Below are 13453 nucleotides of genomic sequence, written 5' to 3' on the forward strand. Positions count from 1 at the left end.
GTCCCAGAGCTGTAAGGTCTCTTGACACATGGGAGAGGATCTCGTGCCTCCCTGCTTGTTTATATAATACATGGTCGTCGTGTTGTTGGTGAATACTGAGACACAACGGCCCTGTAGATGGTGACGGAACGCCTGACAAGCAAGGCGGACGGCTCTCAACTCCCGGACGTTGATGTGGAGGGCTAGCTCGCGAGGTGACCACAGGCCTTGGGTTTGCAGGAGCCCGAGGTGAGCCCCCCAACCCAGAGAGGAGGCATCTGTTGTCAGGGACACCGAGGGTTGGGGCGGATAGAACAGGAGCCCCACACACACCATGGAAGGGTCCAGCCACCACTGGAGGGAGTCCAAGATGCCCTGGGGAATTGTGACAACCATGTCGATTGGATCTCTGGCCGGACGGTATTGTGAGTTGAGCCAGGACTGGAGGGGTCTTAGGCGGAGCCTTGCATAGTTCGTTACGAACGTACAGGCTGCCATGTGGCCTAGGAGGGTAAGCCAGGTGCGCACCGAGGTCAGGGGCGCTGCTTGCAGTCTCCGTATGATGGCTGCCATAGCTTGGAACCTCGACAGAGGCAGAGAGGTTTTGGCAAGAGTGGAGTCCAGGATGGTGCCGATAAACTCTATCCTCTGTGTGGGGATTAGCGTCAATTTCTCCACATTGATCAGTAGACCTAGGCTTAAGAACAGGTTCTTGACAATGCGAATGTGCCTGAGGACTTGCGCCTCGGAAGTCCCCCGGATAAGCCAGTAGTCTAGGTATGGGAATATGTGTATACGACTGCGGTGAATGTGGGCGACGACTACAGCCATACACTTGGAGAACACTCTTGGGGCTGTAGATAGGCCGAACGGGAGGACCGCAAATTGGAAATGTTGCCGGTTGACCACAAACCAGAGGAACCTCCTGTGGGGTGGGAAGATGGCTATATGGAAGTAGGCATCTTGCATGTCGAGGGCGGCATACCAGTTTCCAGGATCCAGGGATGGGATAATGGTCCCCAGGGATACCATACGGAACTTCAACTTTACTAGGTATCTGTTGAGTTCCCTCAGTTTGAGAATAGGTCTGAGACCTCCCTTCGCCTTGGGGATTAGAAAGTAGCAGGAATAAAACCCCTTGCCCCGCTCAAACTCGGGAACCTCTTCTATGGCTCCTTTGGCGAGGAGTGCTCGCACCTCCTGTAGGAGGAGTTGCTCGTGAGAGGGGTCCCTGAAGAGGGACGAGGGAGGGTTTAAAACAAATTGCAGGTGGTATCCAAGTTCCACCGTGCGTAAGACCTAGCAGTCTGATGTTAGCTGGGACCACGCAGGGAGGAAAAGGGAAAGACGGTTGGAAAAAGGAGGGGATGGATCCATCAACGAAACTAGTACAACGCCCTCAGGCGCACCTTCAAAAGGAAGGTTTCGGCCTGGAAGAAGGCTTGGAGGGGTTCTGGTTCTGGCCTCCTTGGTTGCCGGATTGTCTGCGGCGATCATTCCTGCCTCGCCGTATGGCAAAGTCTTGCCTCTGCCGGGGTTGGGGGTAAGGCCGGTGTTGTTGCTTCGACCAGAAGGGTCTGCGCTGGGTAACAGGTGTATGCATCCCCAAGGAGCACATAATGACCCTATTGTTTTTTAGGCTTTGCAGCCTAGGATCAGTTTTGTCGGAGAACAGGCCTTGGCTGTCAAATGGGAGGTCTTGGATGGTATACTGGAGTTCCGGGGGCAGGCCGGAGACCTGCAACCATGAGATACGGTGCATAGTAACGCCAGATGCCAGAGTAAGTGCAGCTGAGTCCGCGGCATCTAGGGAAGCCTGCAGGGAAGTTCTCGCGACCTTTTTGCCCTCATCAAGGATCGCAGAGAACTCCTGACGTGCTTCCTGAGGGAGCAGCTCCTTAAATTTGTCCGCTGCGGCCCAGGTGTTATAGTTGTAGTGGCTAAGGAGGGCCTGCTGATTGGAGATGCGGAGCTGGAGGGCCCCCGCAGAGTAGACTTTTTGGCCGACTAAGTCCATGCGTCTCGCCTCCTTGGATTTTGGGGCCGGGGCCTGCTGACCATGTTGCCCCTTCTCATTCACAGAATGGACGACGAGGGAGCAAGGGGGAGGGTGGTCATACAAGTATTCATACCCCTTTGAGGGGACCATGTATTTACGTTCCACCCCTTGCGCAGCGGGGGAACAGATGCCGGAGACTGCCAGATGGTAGTGGCGTTGGTTTGAATGGTTTTAATAAACAGAAGGGCAACCCTAGTGGGGGCATCCACTGACAATATGTCCACCACTAGATTTTGTATCTCCGAGACCTCCTCGGCCTGCAGGTTCATGTTCTGTGCAACACGCTTGAGGAGGTCCTGGTGCGCCCTAAGGTCAAGTGGAGGCGGGCTGGTAGATGATGTTCCAGCCACAGCCTCGTCCAGAGAGGATGAAGAGGAGAGACCTGGGAGGAGCGGGTCTGCGAAGGGCTCTGCCTGAAGAACTGCATCCGATTCTGCAGGGGGTTCGGGGTCTTAAGGCTGGGACAACCTTTCCTCCGTGGGAGGGGGAGGAGGACGGGAAATCGTGGCCTCAGGAACCCTGTACTCCGAGACATTGGAACATGAGGGACTCGGCTGAAGGCCTTGGGCTTGATGGTATGCCCAAGGCGTCCAGAACCTCCACTGCTGCGGTCCATGCTCTTGAGGCTGGGGTTCGTGGAACAAGGTGGTAGGTATGTCTGTGTCCGGGGCATATAGGCTATCCGCCTGAGAGGACACAGACGGTTGGCAGGACGGCCGGGGGGGGGGGGGGCGGAAGGAATGAGGCAGGTATGGGTCCCTCGCCCCCGCTGGTGGAGATCTCCTCGGTGCCGGAGACCGGTACCGGGAGTCATAACAGTGCCGAGATCGCGACTGGGACCTGCCACCAGCTCGGTGCCGGGAAGTCGACCGGAATCGGGAACGCCGACGGCGTGAGTGGCTGCGGGAGTCTCGGTGCCGGCAGTGATGACTAGAACCGGAGCGGTGCTGAGAGTACCGGGAGGTGGATCTGCGCCGCGAGTACTACCAGTACCGCCGTGGTGAGTGGTGCCGGACTGCGAGCGGCGCCTCAATCGAGATCTTCCACGGGACGTGGAGCGGTGCCGGGACCTAGGTGGAGATCGGTGCCCGCCCGCCGACTCCAGGGACGGAAGTCTCATGGCTGCTGGCTTGCCTCTAGACTGAAGAACCCGCACCGGCGGTGCCGGGGGTTAAGGCAGAGCAGACTCGGTCATTGCGATAAGGTCCCTGGCCGACGAGAATGTTTCTGGCGTAGAGGGGACCGTCAGCTCGACCACGGTTCTCACCGGGGAGCTCTCCAAGACTGGACTCGACGGACATCTCGGGCTTGGAGTCAACGGTATCACTGGTGTCGGGGCCATGGCAGGAGTCGGTGCTGGGCAGTCCGCATGAGTCTGCTTTGCAGGAGTAGAGGCAGCCGATGTTCTTCTGTCAGGACCCTGTGCTGGGGAAGGCTGGTGCCGAGGCGTTTTCGTGGTGCTGGCACGGTCCAGTGCCGAGGAAGGAGGGTTAAGAGCTGCCTCCATAAGGAGAGTCTTCAAACAATGGTCTCTCTCCTTCTTGGTCCGCGGCTTGAAGGCCTTACAAATGCGGCACTTCTCAGATATGTGCGATTCCCCCAGGCACTTTAGGCAGGCGTCATGGGGATCGCTCGTGGACATCGGCTTTTTGCAGGCCGAGCACGGCTTGAATCCCGGCGAACCAGGCATAAGCCCGGGCACCGGGTGCGGGGAAGGGCTAGAGCCCGAACCCGCTAAACTATATACAATAACTAATTGACAACTATGAACTAATTACTCTATACACTAACGATAACTATATACAACGAGTGAACAAGGAGAAGCTAGGTATGTGGAGGACAGCTATGCCGTGCTCCACAGTTCCAACGACCGACACAGTGGTAAGAAGGAACTGAGGACCGGATGGGCTGGCAGGGGTATATATCAGGCGCCATAGCAGCGCCACTACAGGGGGCGACCTGCCGACCCACTGGAGTTGCTAGGGTAAAAATCTTCCAACGAACGTGCACGCGTGGCGCGCATACCTAACTGGAATGGATATGAGCAATCACTCGAAGAACTGTACAATTATGATGGTACTTTAGAGAGGGGTGTGATGATTATATTATAATAGATATTCTTATATTATAATTCTATGATGATTAACATAATTGTCTGCTAAAGCCTTTATTCTTTTTAAAAAGAAATATATGAAACATTATCCTTTACTTGGCCATCCCATCATGAATGTTGCGATGCACTAAAACCGGAGGGTATTCAACTGCCTCATTTAAATTTGGAATACATGCTTGGGATTGAACTGAATGGCTGCTGAATTCTGTCTTTTAGTGCTGTCTAAACAGCTGTTATCTGGCAGTATTAACCCTGAGGCTATGTCTACACTACCGCAGTAAGTCGACCTACGCTACGCAACTTCAGCTGCATGAATAACACAGCTGGAGTCAACATAACTTAGGTCAAGTTACCGTGGGGGGTTGATGGGAGAAAATCTCTTGTTGACTTGCCTTACTCTTCTTGTTGGGGGTAGAGTAAAGAGGTCGACTGGAGAGCGATCTGCAGTCAATTTGGTGGGTCTTTACTAGACCCACTAAATCGACTGCTGGTGGATCGATCTCAGAGCATTGATCCCTGCTGTAGTGTAGACCAGCCCAGAGGAAGATATGTAATGTACTCTTCAGCATGCAGTGACACATACACATGCTCCACATAGATACAGTTATTCTGAAGATGTGCTGGAGGCCCTTAGGTCATGGAGGATAAGTACAAATGACTTTGAAATAAGGCAGTTTGGAGAGCAAGCTTGATATCTCAGTACATTTTATCACTAGCTAATTTCAGATCTTTAGAGACGAGCTAATGGCACTACCTTCTTATCTCTCTAGTCAATGAATGCCAGTGGTATTATGATTGTGGGTGCCTAAATAACATCGTTATGAAGGGATTCCATCCAGACTATTTGTTCTTTCTCCATCACTTCTTTTCCTCCCTTGTAGCTCTTCTCTCCATTCTCCGCTGCTCCAGTTTCTAATTTCCTTTCTTCTTTCCTCTCCCACTTACAACTCTGAATTTCTCTGCGCTCTCACTTATTCCTGGCTATAATCCCACCTTGTTTTGTTTTTTTCATTTCTGGCCACCACTTTCAAACATTTGTTTTTCCAGACCATGCACAGCTGTTTGATGGCACTTCCATGTTGCAATTGTCTTTGGGCTGGGATCCATCCAACTGGAGGGAAATCTGGCTCATTAAATCTCAGTTCCTGAGTTCAAACTCCCACCTCCTTTTCTGTTCATAGTGAGCCTAATGCAAAGCTTCCTGAAATCAATGGAAAGGCTTTCATCGTTCACTGGGGTTTGGATTAGACCCTAATTCCTTTGTCGCTTCATTGACTTCAAACACGTATATTGCCCAGGACTAAATTACCTTTCTTTCAAAGAGCAGATATGACCCTTTCAAAAGCTTCCAAAGACTGGCTCTTTCTGTCAAATGGAGTGCAGTTCAGTACTGGTTTTATACATATTTTTCAGAGACTTTCTCCAACATATAGTCAGAGGGTAGAACAGGTTTTATAAAGTCAAGAAAGGTAGGGAAATTTAGGGTAAGTATCTTTCCTCTAGCATTTCAGCTTCCACCATTCAAAAGCTAACCTAAGCATTTGCAGGACTGGAGCCTAACTTTGTAGTGTACTTTAACATTTTGGAGTTCCAAATGTTTGTGAAACACAGAAACAGAATAAGTGACTAAAATAACTATTTTTCAGAACCTCTGAAATAAGCTAGCTAAATTTTCCACTCTCCGATGAAAAGAAAGATAAATTAACCCATGAGATGCACATGGAAAACCTCAAAACCACGGAAAAGGTGGGTGGAGCATACTTAAGAACTTTCTTTAATTTATTGTTTAAGCTTTTCATATTCTCAAGTTTTCTAAATGAATGTAAAACCACTGTGTGGTAAATCACAGAACTGACCTTAGTAGGACACTTAATATGGTCTCACATATATATCACTTTTCATGGAGGAAACCATAAGAATGATTGTGGAGAACAGTTTCTTAACCACCTTGTGGCAGCTGATTTGCTAATTACTACCAATCAATACCTTAATTTTTATCCAACTTGAGAAAATAATTTCACTAGATTATATTTATTTAATCAGCTGACGAGATCACTGCAAGGTAGTATTGTGTGACTACTACATATGTAAATATCAAGATGCACTATATAATCAAGCAGGACCAATAATACATTTTAAAAGGACAGCACAAAGTGAAAGCCAAAACAGGTGCTTAAACTGAGAACATTGAAAAACTAGTTGCAACGGGCTATAAGTATGAAATAGTTTGTGATTTGAGAATTTCAATACCTGCCACAATTTTTGAATCCATACCTGTTTTTCTTGTTGCAGTTGTTCTTGGAAGAGCTTCCACTGCTTTTGTCTACAGCTGTCCCATTTCTCTAATTGAAGGATCAAATTCTCCTGACATTCTTCTTTTAGAAGTTCACATTCTCTTAAAGACAGACCAGTCTTGGTAGGAAGAGTCTGAAGAAATAACTCTTGCACCAACTCATCTAAAGCATTGGAAGTTCCAGAACACAGTTCCTAACAATACAGAGATACAGATTCATTTATGTCATTGCTTATATCTCATTCCCTTGACCACCTTCTCCTGCTCTCTCTTGGCATCCCAATTCTCCTGCTTACACAGCCCTTCATTTCATTCTCCCACTTTTGGTTTTTTAAATTCTATCTTCCTGCTTCTATCCAGATATCTGTTCTCTTACATGCATCTCTCTCTCTCTCTCTCTGAAAACTATCCTTATGCCCTTCCCTCCCCACACACCTCTTTCAGAAATACTTCCCTCTTATTATTAGTAACTCCTAGATCATCCTCCAGAACTGTCCCCCCCATATGTTGTTTTATTTAGGCCCCAATCCTACCATCACTTAACACTCATGTGCATAAAATTTAGCAAGTCCACTGGAGTTAGGATAGGTCTTGTGGGTAAGCTCTGGCCTAGCACTCAGGAGATATCAGTTTAAATCCTGGCTATGCCACAGACTTCCTGTGTGATGCTGGGCAAGTTACATAATCTCCTTCTGCCTCTGTTTACCATCTCTAAAATGGTAATTCTACTCGCTGTCTGGCTTGTCCTTTTTTTAAACAGTAAGTTATTTGGAAGAGGAACTGTAAATACAGCACTTGGCACACTAGTACCCCAGTAGGGCCTCTGAGCACTACTATAATACAAATACATAATAAAAAGTTATGTACATATGTGTTTGCATGATTAGGTCCATGAATTGTAATATTGTCAGTGTCTTAATGAGTCTGATCAGTAGCCTTGATTCCACAAAGATTTATGCATGTGTTTAATGTTAAAATATGTATAATATCACTGAAATCACTGAATATTTAAAAAGAAAATCGTAAGTAATTCAGAACGAAGTGAAGGACACAGTGAGATCAACGGCAGTTTTGCCAAGTGACATTAGGGTAACCAGGATCTGGCTGTTACTTAACGTTGTGCTTGTGAAAGATGCAAAGAATAAGTACCATACTGGGTGTGGAAAGGGTGCTATCCCTTTAAAAGCAGGGCAGGCTGGGAACCTCCTCCAGGATATAAAAGAAGAGATTAGCAGCAAGACTGCAGTTTGGCTCAGACTCTGATGAAGGACAGGCTAGCAGTACTACAGCAAATGGCTAGTAATGGACCCCAGGTTGGAGGTATGGATTGTGTTAGATTTTATTTTTATTTGTTCCTTCTTCTTGTTGTCGATAAATGGGGATTTGGCTTTGTGTCACTTTAATTTTTACAGAGCCTCTGAACTCTATCTGATTCTGCGTACACCTATATGTCATGGTGAAAATACCTAAAATGTATGTTAGTCACAAGACAAATAAGCTGTGGGCAAATGTAGGGTAAACTTCTATTAGGCTGCCTATGTGTGCGAAACCAAGGAACTACCTTATGACTGCAAGGGGAATTCAGTCTCTGTACCCATTTGATCCTTGGCCCCAGTGAGAGGACTGGGTGGGTGGTAAATTCTGACTAGTGCCAGATCCAGGTTTTTGTGACGTGGACTTCTATGATCTGAACTGAGTACCAGTTCATTCTATGTAATATATAATCTTGCCAAACAGCCATCAGAGGTCACCATCCTGGATCTGAACTGGACATCTAGATGTAACAGGCTCCATATCCCATTACCAAACATTCAGTTATCCCCCATATTTCTTTTGAACTGTAGCATTCAGTGTGTGGCTCTATGCCTTATCTACTGTATTCTGTCCAAACTGTGCACTAAATGCAGAATTACTAATTTTCTCATGGACTCTTTTATGGCACTCAACACCATACCCTCTGTACATTTCAAAAAGTGAGTTTATCATCACAACAACCCAGTGAGAAAAGGTGGTATTCTCTCCATTTTAGAGATGGGAAACTAAGGCACATAGATTGAGGCCAAAGTGTTCGCTGCCTTGGAGCTGGTTGTTCAAAATAATTACCATTTTATAGCACTTGTTATGTTCAGAACACAGCCCTCATTGACGTCATTTGACTGTGAGTGCTCAGCACTTTAGCCAGTTGGGCCCAGGTGGTCTCAAGTTGGGCACTCGGAAAATAAGGAACACAGAATCGGTGGTCATGGATACAATGATCAGATATAGTAGTTCTGGTAGCATTTTCCTTCCCCCACTTCTGGTTTTGGCCCATTGCTAACAATCAATACAATAATTTAAAAATGTACAATGATCTAAAATGACGGTGGTAGCACCTGCAATGTTACTAAAATGAATAACTTTCAATATGCAATTACTGGTGAAGTTATATTACTGGACATGAATATGTTTGGTCCAGAACATCTCCTCCCATGAAAACACCTACGGGGGATGAGGGCTGTGGGAGAGTCAACTGCTATCTCCATGCAGGTTTCCTTGCAGAGTTTCTTCTCTATCTTCGCCGGCTTGGGGAAGGGCTTTCCACCACCCAAAAGGCTCTTGTTTTGATGAGCACTTGGGAGACCCTTGCCCAGCCCAAGTAACTAGACTGGGTACTGGGGAACAATGAAGGAGAATGCTCCTGCTCCACAGAATGAAGTGGAGAGATTCTGAGTTGCTCAGCGGCTCCTTGTCCAGTTTAATGGCTAAAGTAGCGCTGCAGACCTGGCATGCTCCGGCCTGCCCAGGAACGACAGCAAAGACAGGGAGGATCCAAACAGCAGTGGATTTTCTGGCCTGTCCATATATATCAGTGCACAGAGAGCCTTTCATTCAAGTGGCTCCATGTTGCAGTGCTCCTAAACTTGTGCAGTTCCACAAACTCCCTTCTCACTTTTGCAGATGGAGGCAGAGTTTGCACCTTTCTAATTACTTATCTAGTTTGTGAATCAGTTTTAGCTTTAATCTCTATGCAGAATGGCATGTTTAAATTCTCTCCTCTGCTGCTGTTTCTTTATTCTAAAATTTAGGTCTCCAATCCTGGGATTTAGCATCAGCTTAAAAAGATTCCATGGCTGATCTCACAATCCCCTTTAACATTTTAACAACATCAGTTATATCTCTTCTAACCCATCTTTTCCCTCAGTAAATATCAGGGTTTTTCCCCGTAGCTTTTCAACAGCAGTTAACCCTCCCCGCCCTGTTATCATTTTTTAGTTCTTTCCTATGGATTAACATGGTTTAAAAAGTATCTAGAGTTGTCTGCCGCCGCACCTGTTTCTACTGCAGATCCATTAGCTCTGAAGCAGAGTCAAACCGGGTTAATATTTTAATGAAAGGCTTCCAGTTACTGTTACCACACCATTTAGGGTTACTGGGCTTTCTGTAGGTGGCATCCCAGAATTATTGCCCTAGTGTGGTGCTGGTATCGCATTGCTTCTCGTAAGGAAATCTCCTGCATGAAATGGAAAGCAGAGGTCTTAATCGCTTGCTGTCATTGAAGATTTCATGGCTTTCTGCTTAAGGAGTAAAGGAATTATATCCTGAATATTTCTCAGGGACCTGGGTTCTGCCTGTACCTCCTGCAGTTCAAATGGATGTTGTAATCTTTATTACCTGTCTTGCACTACTTAGCAGGGCACAGTAATTCTACCCAACTGAACTGTGGTTGTTTTGTGTCACAGAACAGCATTTGAGAGAGAGGTGATCCTTAGATCAAAGTGGCTTAATTATTTCTTTGTAAAGCACTTTGACATCTTCTAGTGAAAGGTGGTACAGAAGTTCAAAAGAGTAGTATTACAATTATAGAGATGTTTTTTCAGATCAACCACAGCCAGACCTCCCTCTCTTATTTTTCCTAAGAACAAAACCATGGGTATAAATACAGTACACAAATAGGAACTTGGACATCTAAGTGACAAATAATTGCACCCATGATGATTTGTATATGCAAAAATTTGAAGATCCTTTAGCTGCTGAAAGTGCATAAATATTTAATTCGTAATCACACCCACTTCTCAAAAGTCCTACTATAAGAGGGAAGCTCATCTGTCAGAAGCATTTTGGGAGACTGATCTGAGACTGTGGAATCAATCCCATAAGAACTAAAGACCATCACAAACCTCATCCACTACAAATGCAAGGTACACATTTTCCACCTGTCTTCTCTGACATACATGCAGAGCAGTGTACACATTAAAAACACAAACCCCACACGATCCACCACCGTACCTAATCAAAACAATGCACTGCACACACAGTTTTATCCTATGATGGGAAGTGGGAGAAAATGAACCACAAGTGGCAGACCTAAGTTATGTTGCTTACTGCACTAAAAGATGCTCAGTTACTATGGTGATGAGGGAAAAATAAGAACCTACATAGGGAAAACCTTCTGGATGTGGAAATGCTAATGGGGGCCAGATTCTACCAATCTGTCTCAAGCTGAATATAAACTTGTTCTGCAAGGAACTACTTGCAGAGTAAGGTATTACTCAATGTAAGTAAGGGTAGTAGAATGTGGCTCTAAACAGAGAAGTTGCTTTACATATTGCTTTTAATGGGCCATTGCAATTTTAAGTTTCTTTTATACAAGAGAAACAAAGTACTGGTTCTAATACGTATCTTATTTTTGGACTGGAATGTCTATAGAATGGTCATCAAATATCTCTTGACATTTTTGTCTTCAGAACTTTTACTTAATGCAATTTATTCAAATTGATTCCACTAATACAGTAGCTGATTGCAGAGTTAAATGAACATGTTTGTAATATGACAGCTAACCTCAAGCTTTTTCAAAAATCATCCTTAGAAATTCATCAAGCATAAATAAATATCATAATTTAAATGCAGAAGTGAAATGGTCTTGGATAAAGGCTGGATGCCTTTGAATTTCAAAGGAGGAGAAATATATAATCACACAGGAAAAACAAGGGAAATATACAGCTGATGGAATTTCACTAACAGCAAACAAAAGAGCAACATTAAAACACAACACACATTGTAAACCTTGATCTGAGTGAGGTCAGGTGAAGAATGTGATTATAATGGAGAAAAAGCCATTGAGAAATATTGAGCTGGATTCCAAGTGCTAATACCTATTATGTATTGTTGGTCTACACCAAAAAGTGACTGTAAAAGAGAGAAGTTGGAGGGAAATTGCCTGCAGTTGGAACTTGTCTACAATATACAGTTATAGTGGTATATCCACCTGTGTGGCCACTCTTATTCTGGTGCAAGAGTGGCTTTTTTTAAATTTAGTTTGCGAGAGGAGGTGAATCTCACACTCTGAACCAAAAAAAAAAAGCCCTCCCATGCCAGAATAACTGTGTCCACACAGAGGGTTATAGTGGTATAACTACCAAAACTGTATTGTAAAGTTAAACAGATATAAAGACAAGGCCTTTATTAACAACTCTACTGATGATGCATGAGTCAGAACAGAAACCAGCTCATGTACCTATAGCAGTGTAGAACCAGAATTGCTAACAGGCCAAACAATAGTAAAAACTTATTTTAGTGATTAAAAGTAAGCAGACATGAGTATGCTCTGGGAGCAAGTCAGCTGAGGAAGAAGGAATCCTATTAAAATTTTTCTAACCATCTAAACTGGGCATTGGTAAGTAGGGGAAGAGTCTAGATCAGCAGTTCTCAAATTGTGGGCTGGGACCCCCAAGTGGATCACAACCTCAATTTAATGGGGTCGGCAAGGCTGGTGTTAGACTTGTTGGGGCCAAAGCCGAAGCCCGAGGGCATCAGCCCTGGGTGGCGGGGCTCCGGTTACAGACCCTGCACTTAGGGCTTAAGCCCTTCAGTTTCAGCCTTTCCCTCCGCTCCCTCCCCACCCGGCTGGGGTGATGGGGCTTGGGTGGGCTCAGGCTTCAGTCCCCCTTCCTAGGGTCATGCAGTAATTTTTGTTGTCAGAAGTGGGTTGTGGTGCAATGAAGTTTGAGAACCTCTGTGTCTACATACAGTAAGTGGCTGTGGCAATATCTAAGACCAACATTAGAGAAATGCCTCACATTGGAGTAATTGACTGTGCAAGGCACTGCAGAATTAGGCTTTTTATTAAATTCAACACTCTGATGGGATGATGTTCAACTCAATATATCTATCATACCCTGAGGATGGGATAACCACCCCGAATATGTGTCCAGTCAAGACCCTAGGCACTTATGGCATGATGGCTAGCTGTGGTGCATACCCATCTGGCTAGCCTCAAATCACACCCCTTGAAGAGAGATTAAAATGACCTGTTTAAATTTAATCAGCAAATTAGATTAAATACAACCTGGAGAGCTGGGTTCTAATTTTCATGCCCAATCTATTATTCCACACTGCCTTCCAACAGTTCCAAACCTTTAAATTTTGGGTACTTCAAAGTTTGGTTGCTCAACCTGAGACCTCTATAGTCTGGTTTTCATAGGTGTTGAATACCTGTAGATCCACCTGAAGTAAATGGGAGCTGTAGATGCTCAGGACCTTGGACATCTAGCTCAAGTGGGCACCCAAAATTACAGTCCAGTTTAGAAAATGCAACCCTTATATTTTAGTTAATAGAGTTGCACTGAGAATATGAATGAAAAATAAGGCTTTAGGACCCAGATCCACAGAGGTCTTTAGGCTCCTAACTTCCACTGAAATCAAAGGAGCCTAAAATACCTTTGAAGGTCTGGGACTAAGAACCTAGAACAGGACTACAATATGCTACGTCCTGAATTTCATATTTTGAAACAGAAAGATTTTGCCCTTTATAGCTGAAAAAAAATTACACTTAACGCTAGCTTCATATTTTTAATCACTGAAAAATGTTTATTGCCTTATCTGTTATTATCTATTAGTTACAATATTTTAACCTACATTCCTATGCATCTTCTACTTCTTATCAAATAAAAGGTAGGTTAGTATTTTCCTGAAGTCCTGTTACAAGAAGAACTAGAGGCAATATTAAATTGTGAGCTTCCATAGCCTCCAT

At 45.1% G+C, this 13453-nt stretch overlaps 1 protein-coding gene across 1 annotated transcript in view; it reads right to left on the bottom strand.

Annotated features, from left to right (window-relative positions):
* Positions 1-13453, bottom strand: part of EVC (EvC ciliary complex subunit 1) — a 101451-nt gene that overhangs the window by 26996 nt on the left and 61002 nt on the right. The window contains exon 12 of the mRNA XM_030563462.1: positions 6426-6638. Within this exon, the coding sequence (XP_030419322.1) occupies positions 6426-6638 (213 nt within the window). The remainder of the gene's footprint in view (positions 1-6425; positions 6639-13453) is intronic.

Source organism: Gopherus evgoodei, chromosome 5, assembly GCF_007399415.2.
Source record: "Gopherus evgoodei ecotype Sinaloan lineage chromosome 5, rGopEvg1_v1.p, whole genome shotgun sequence".
Lineage (NCBI taxonomy): Eukaryota > Metazoa > Chordata > Testudines > Testudinidae > Gopherus > Gopherus evgoodei.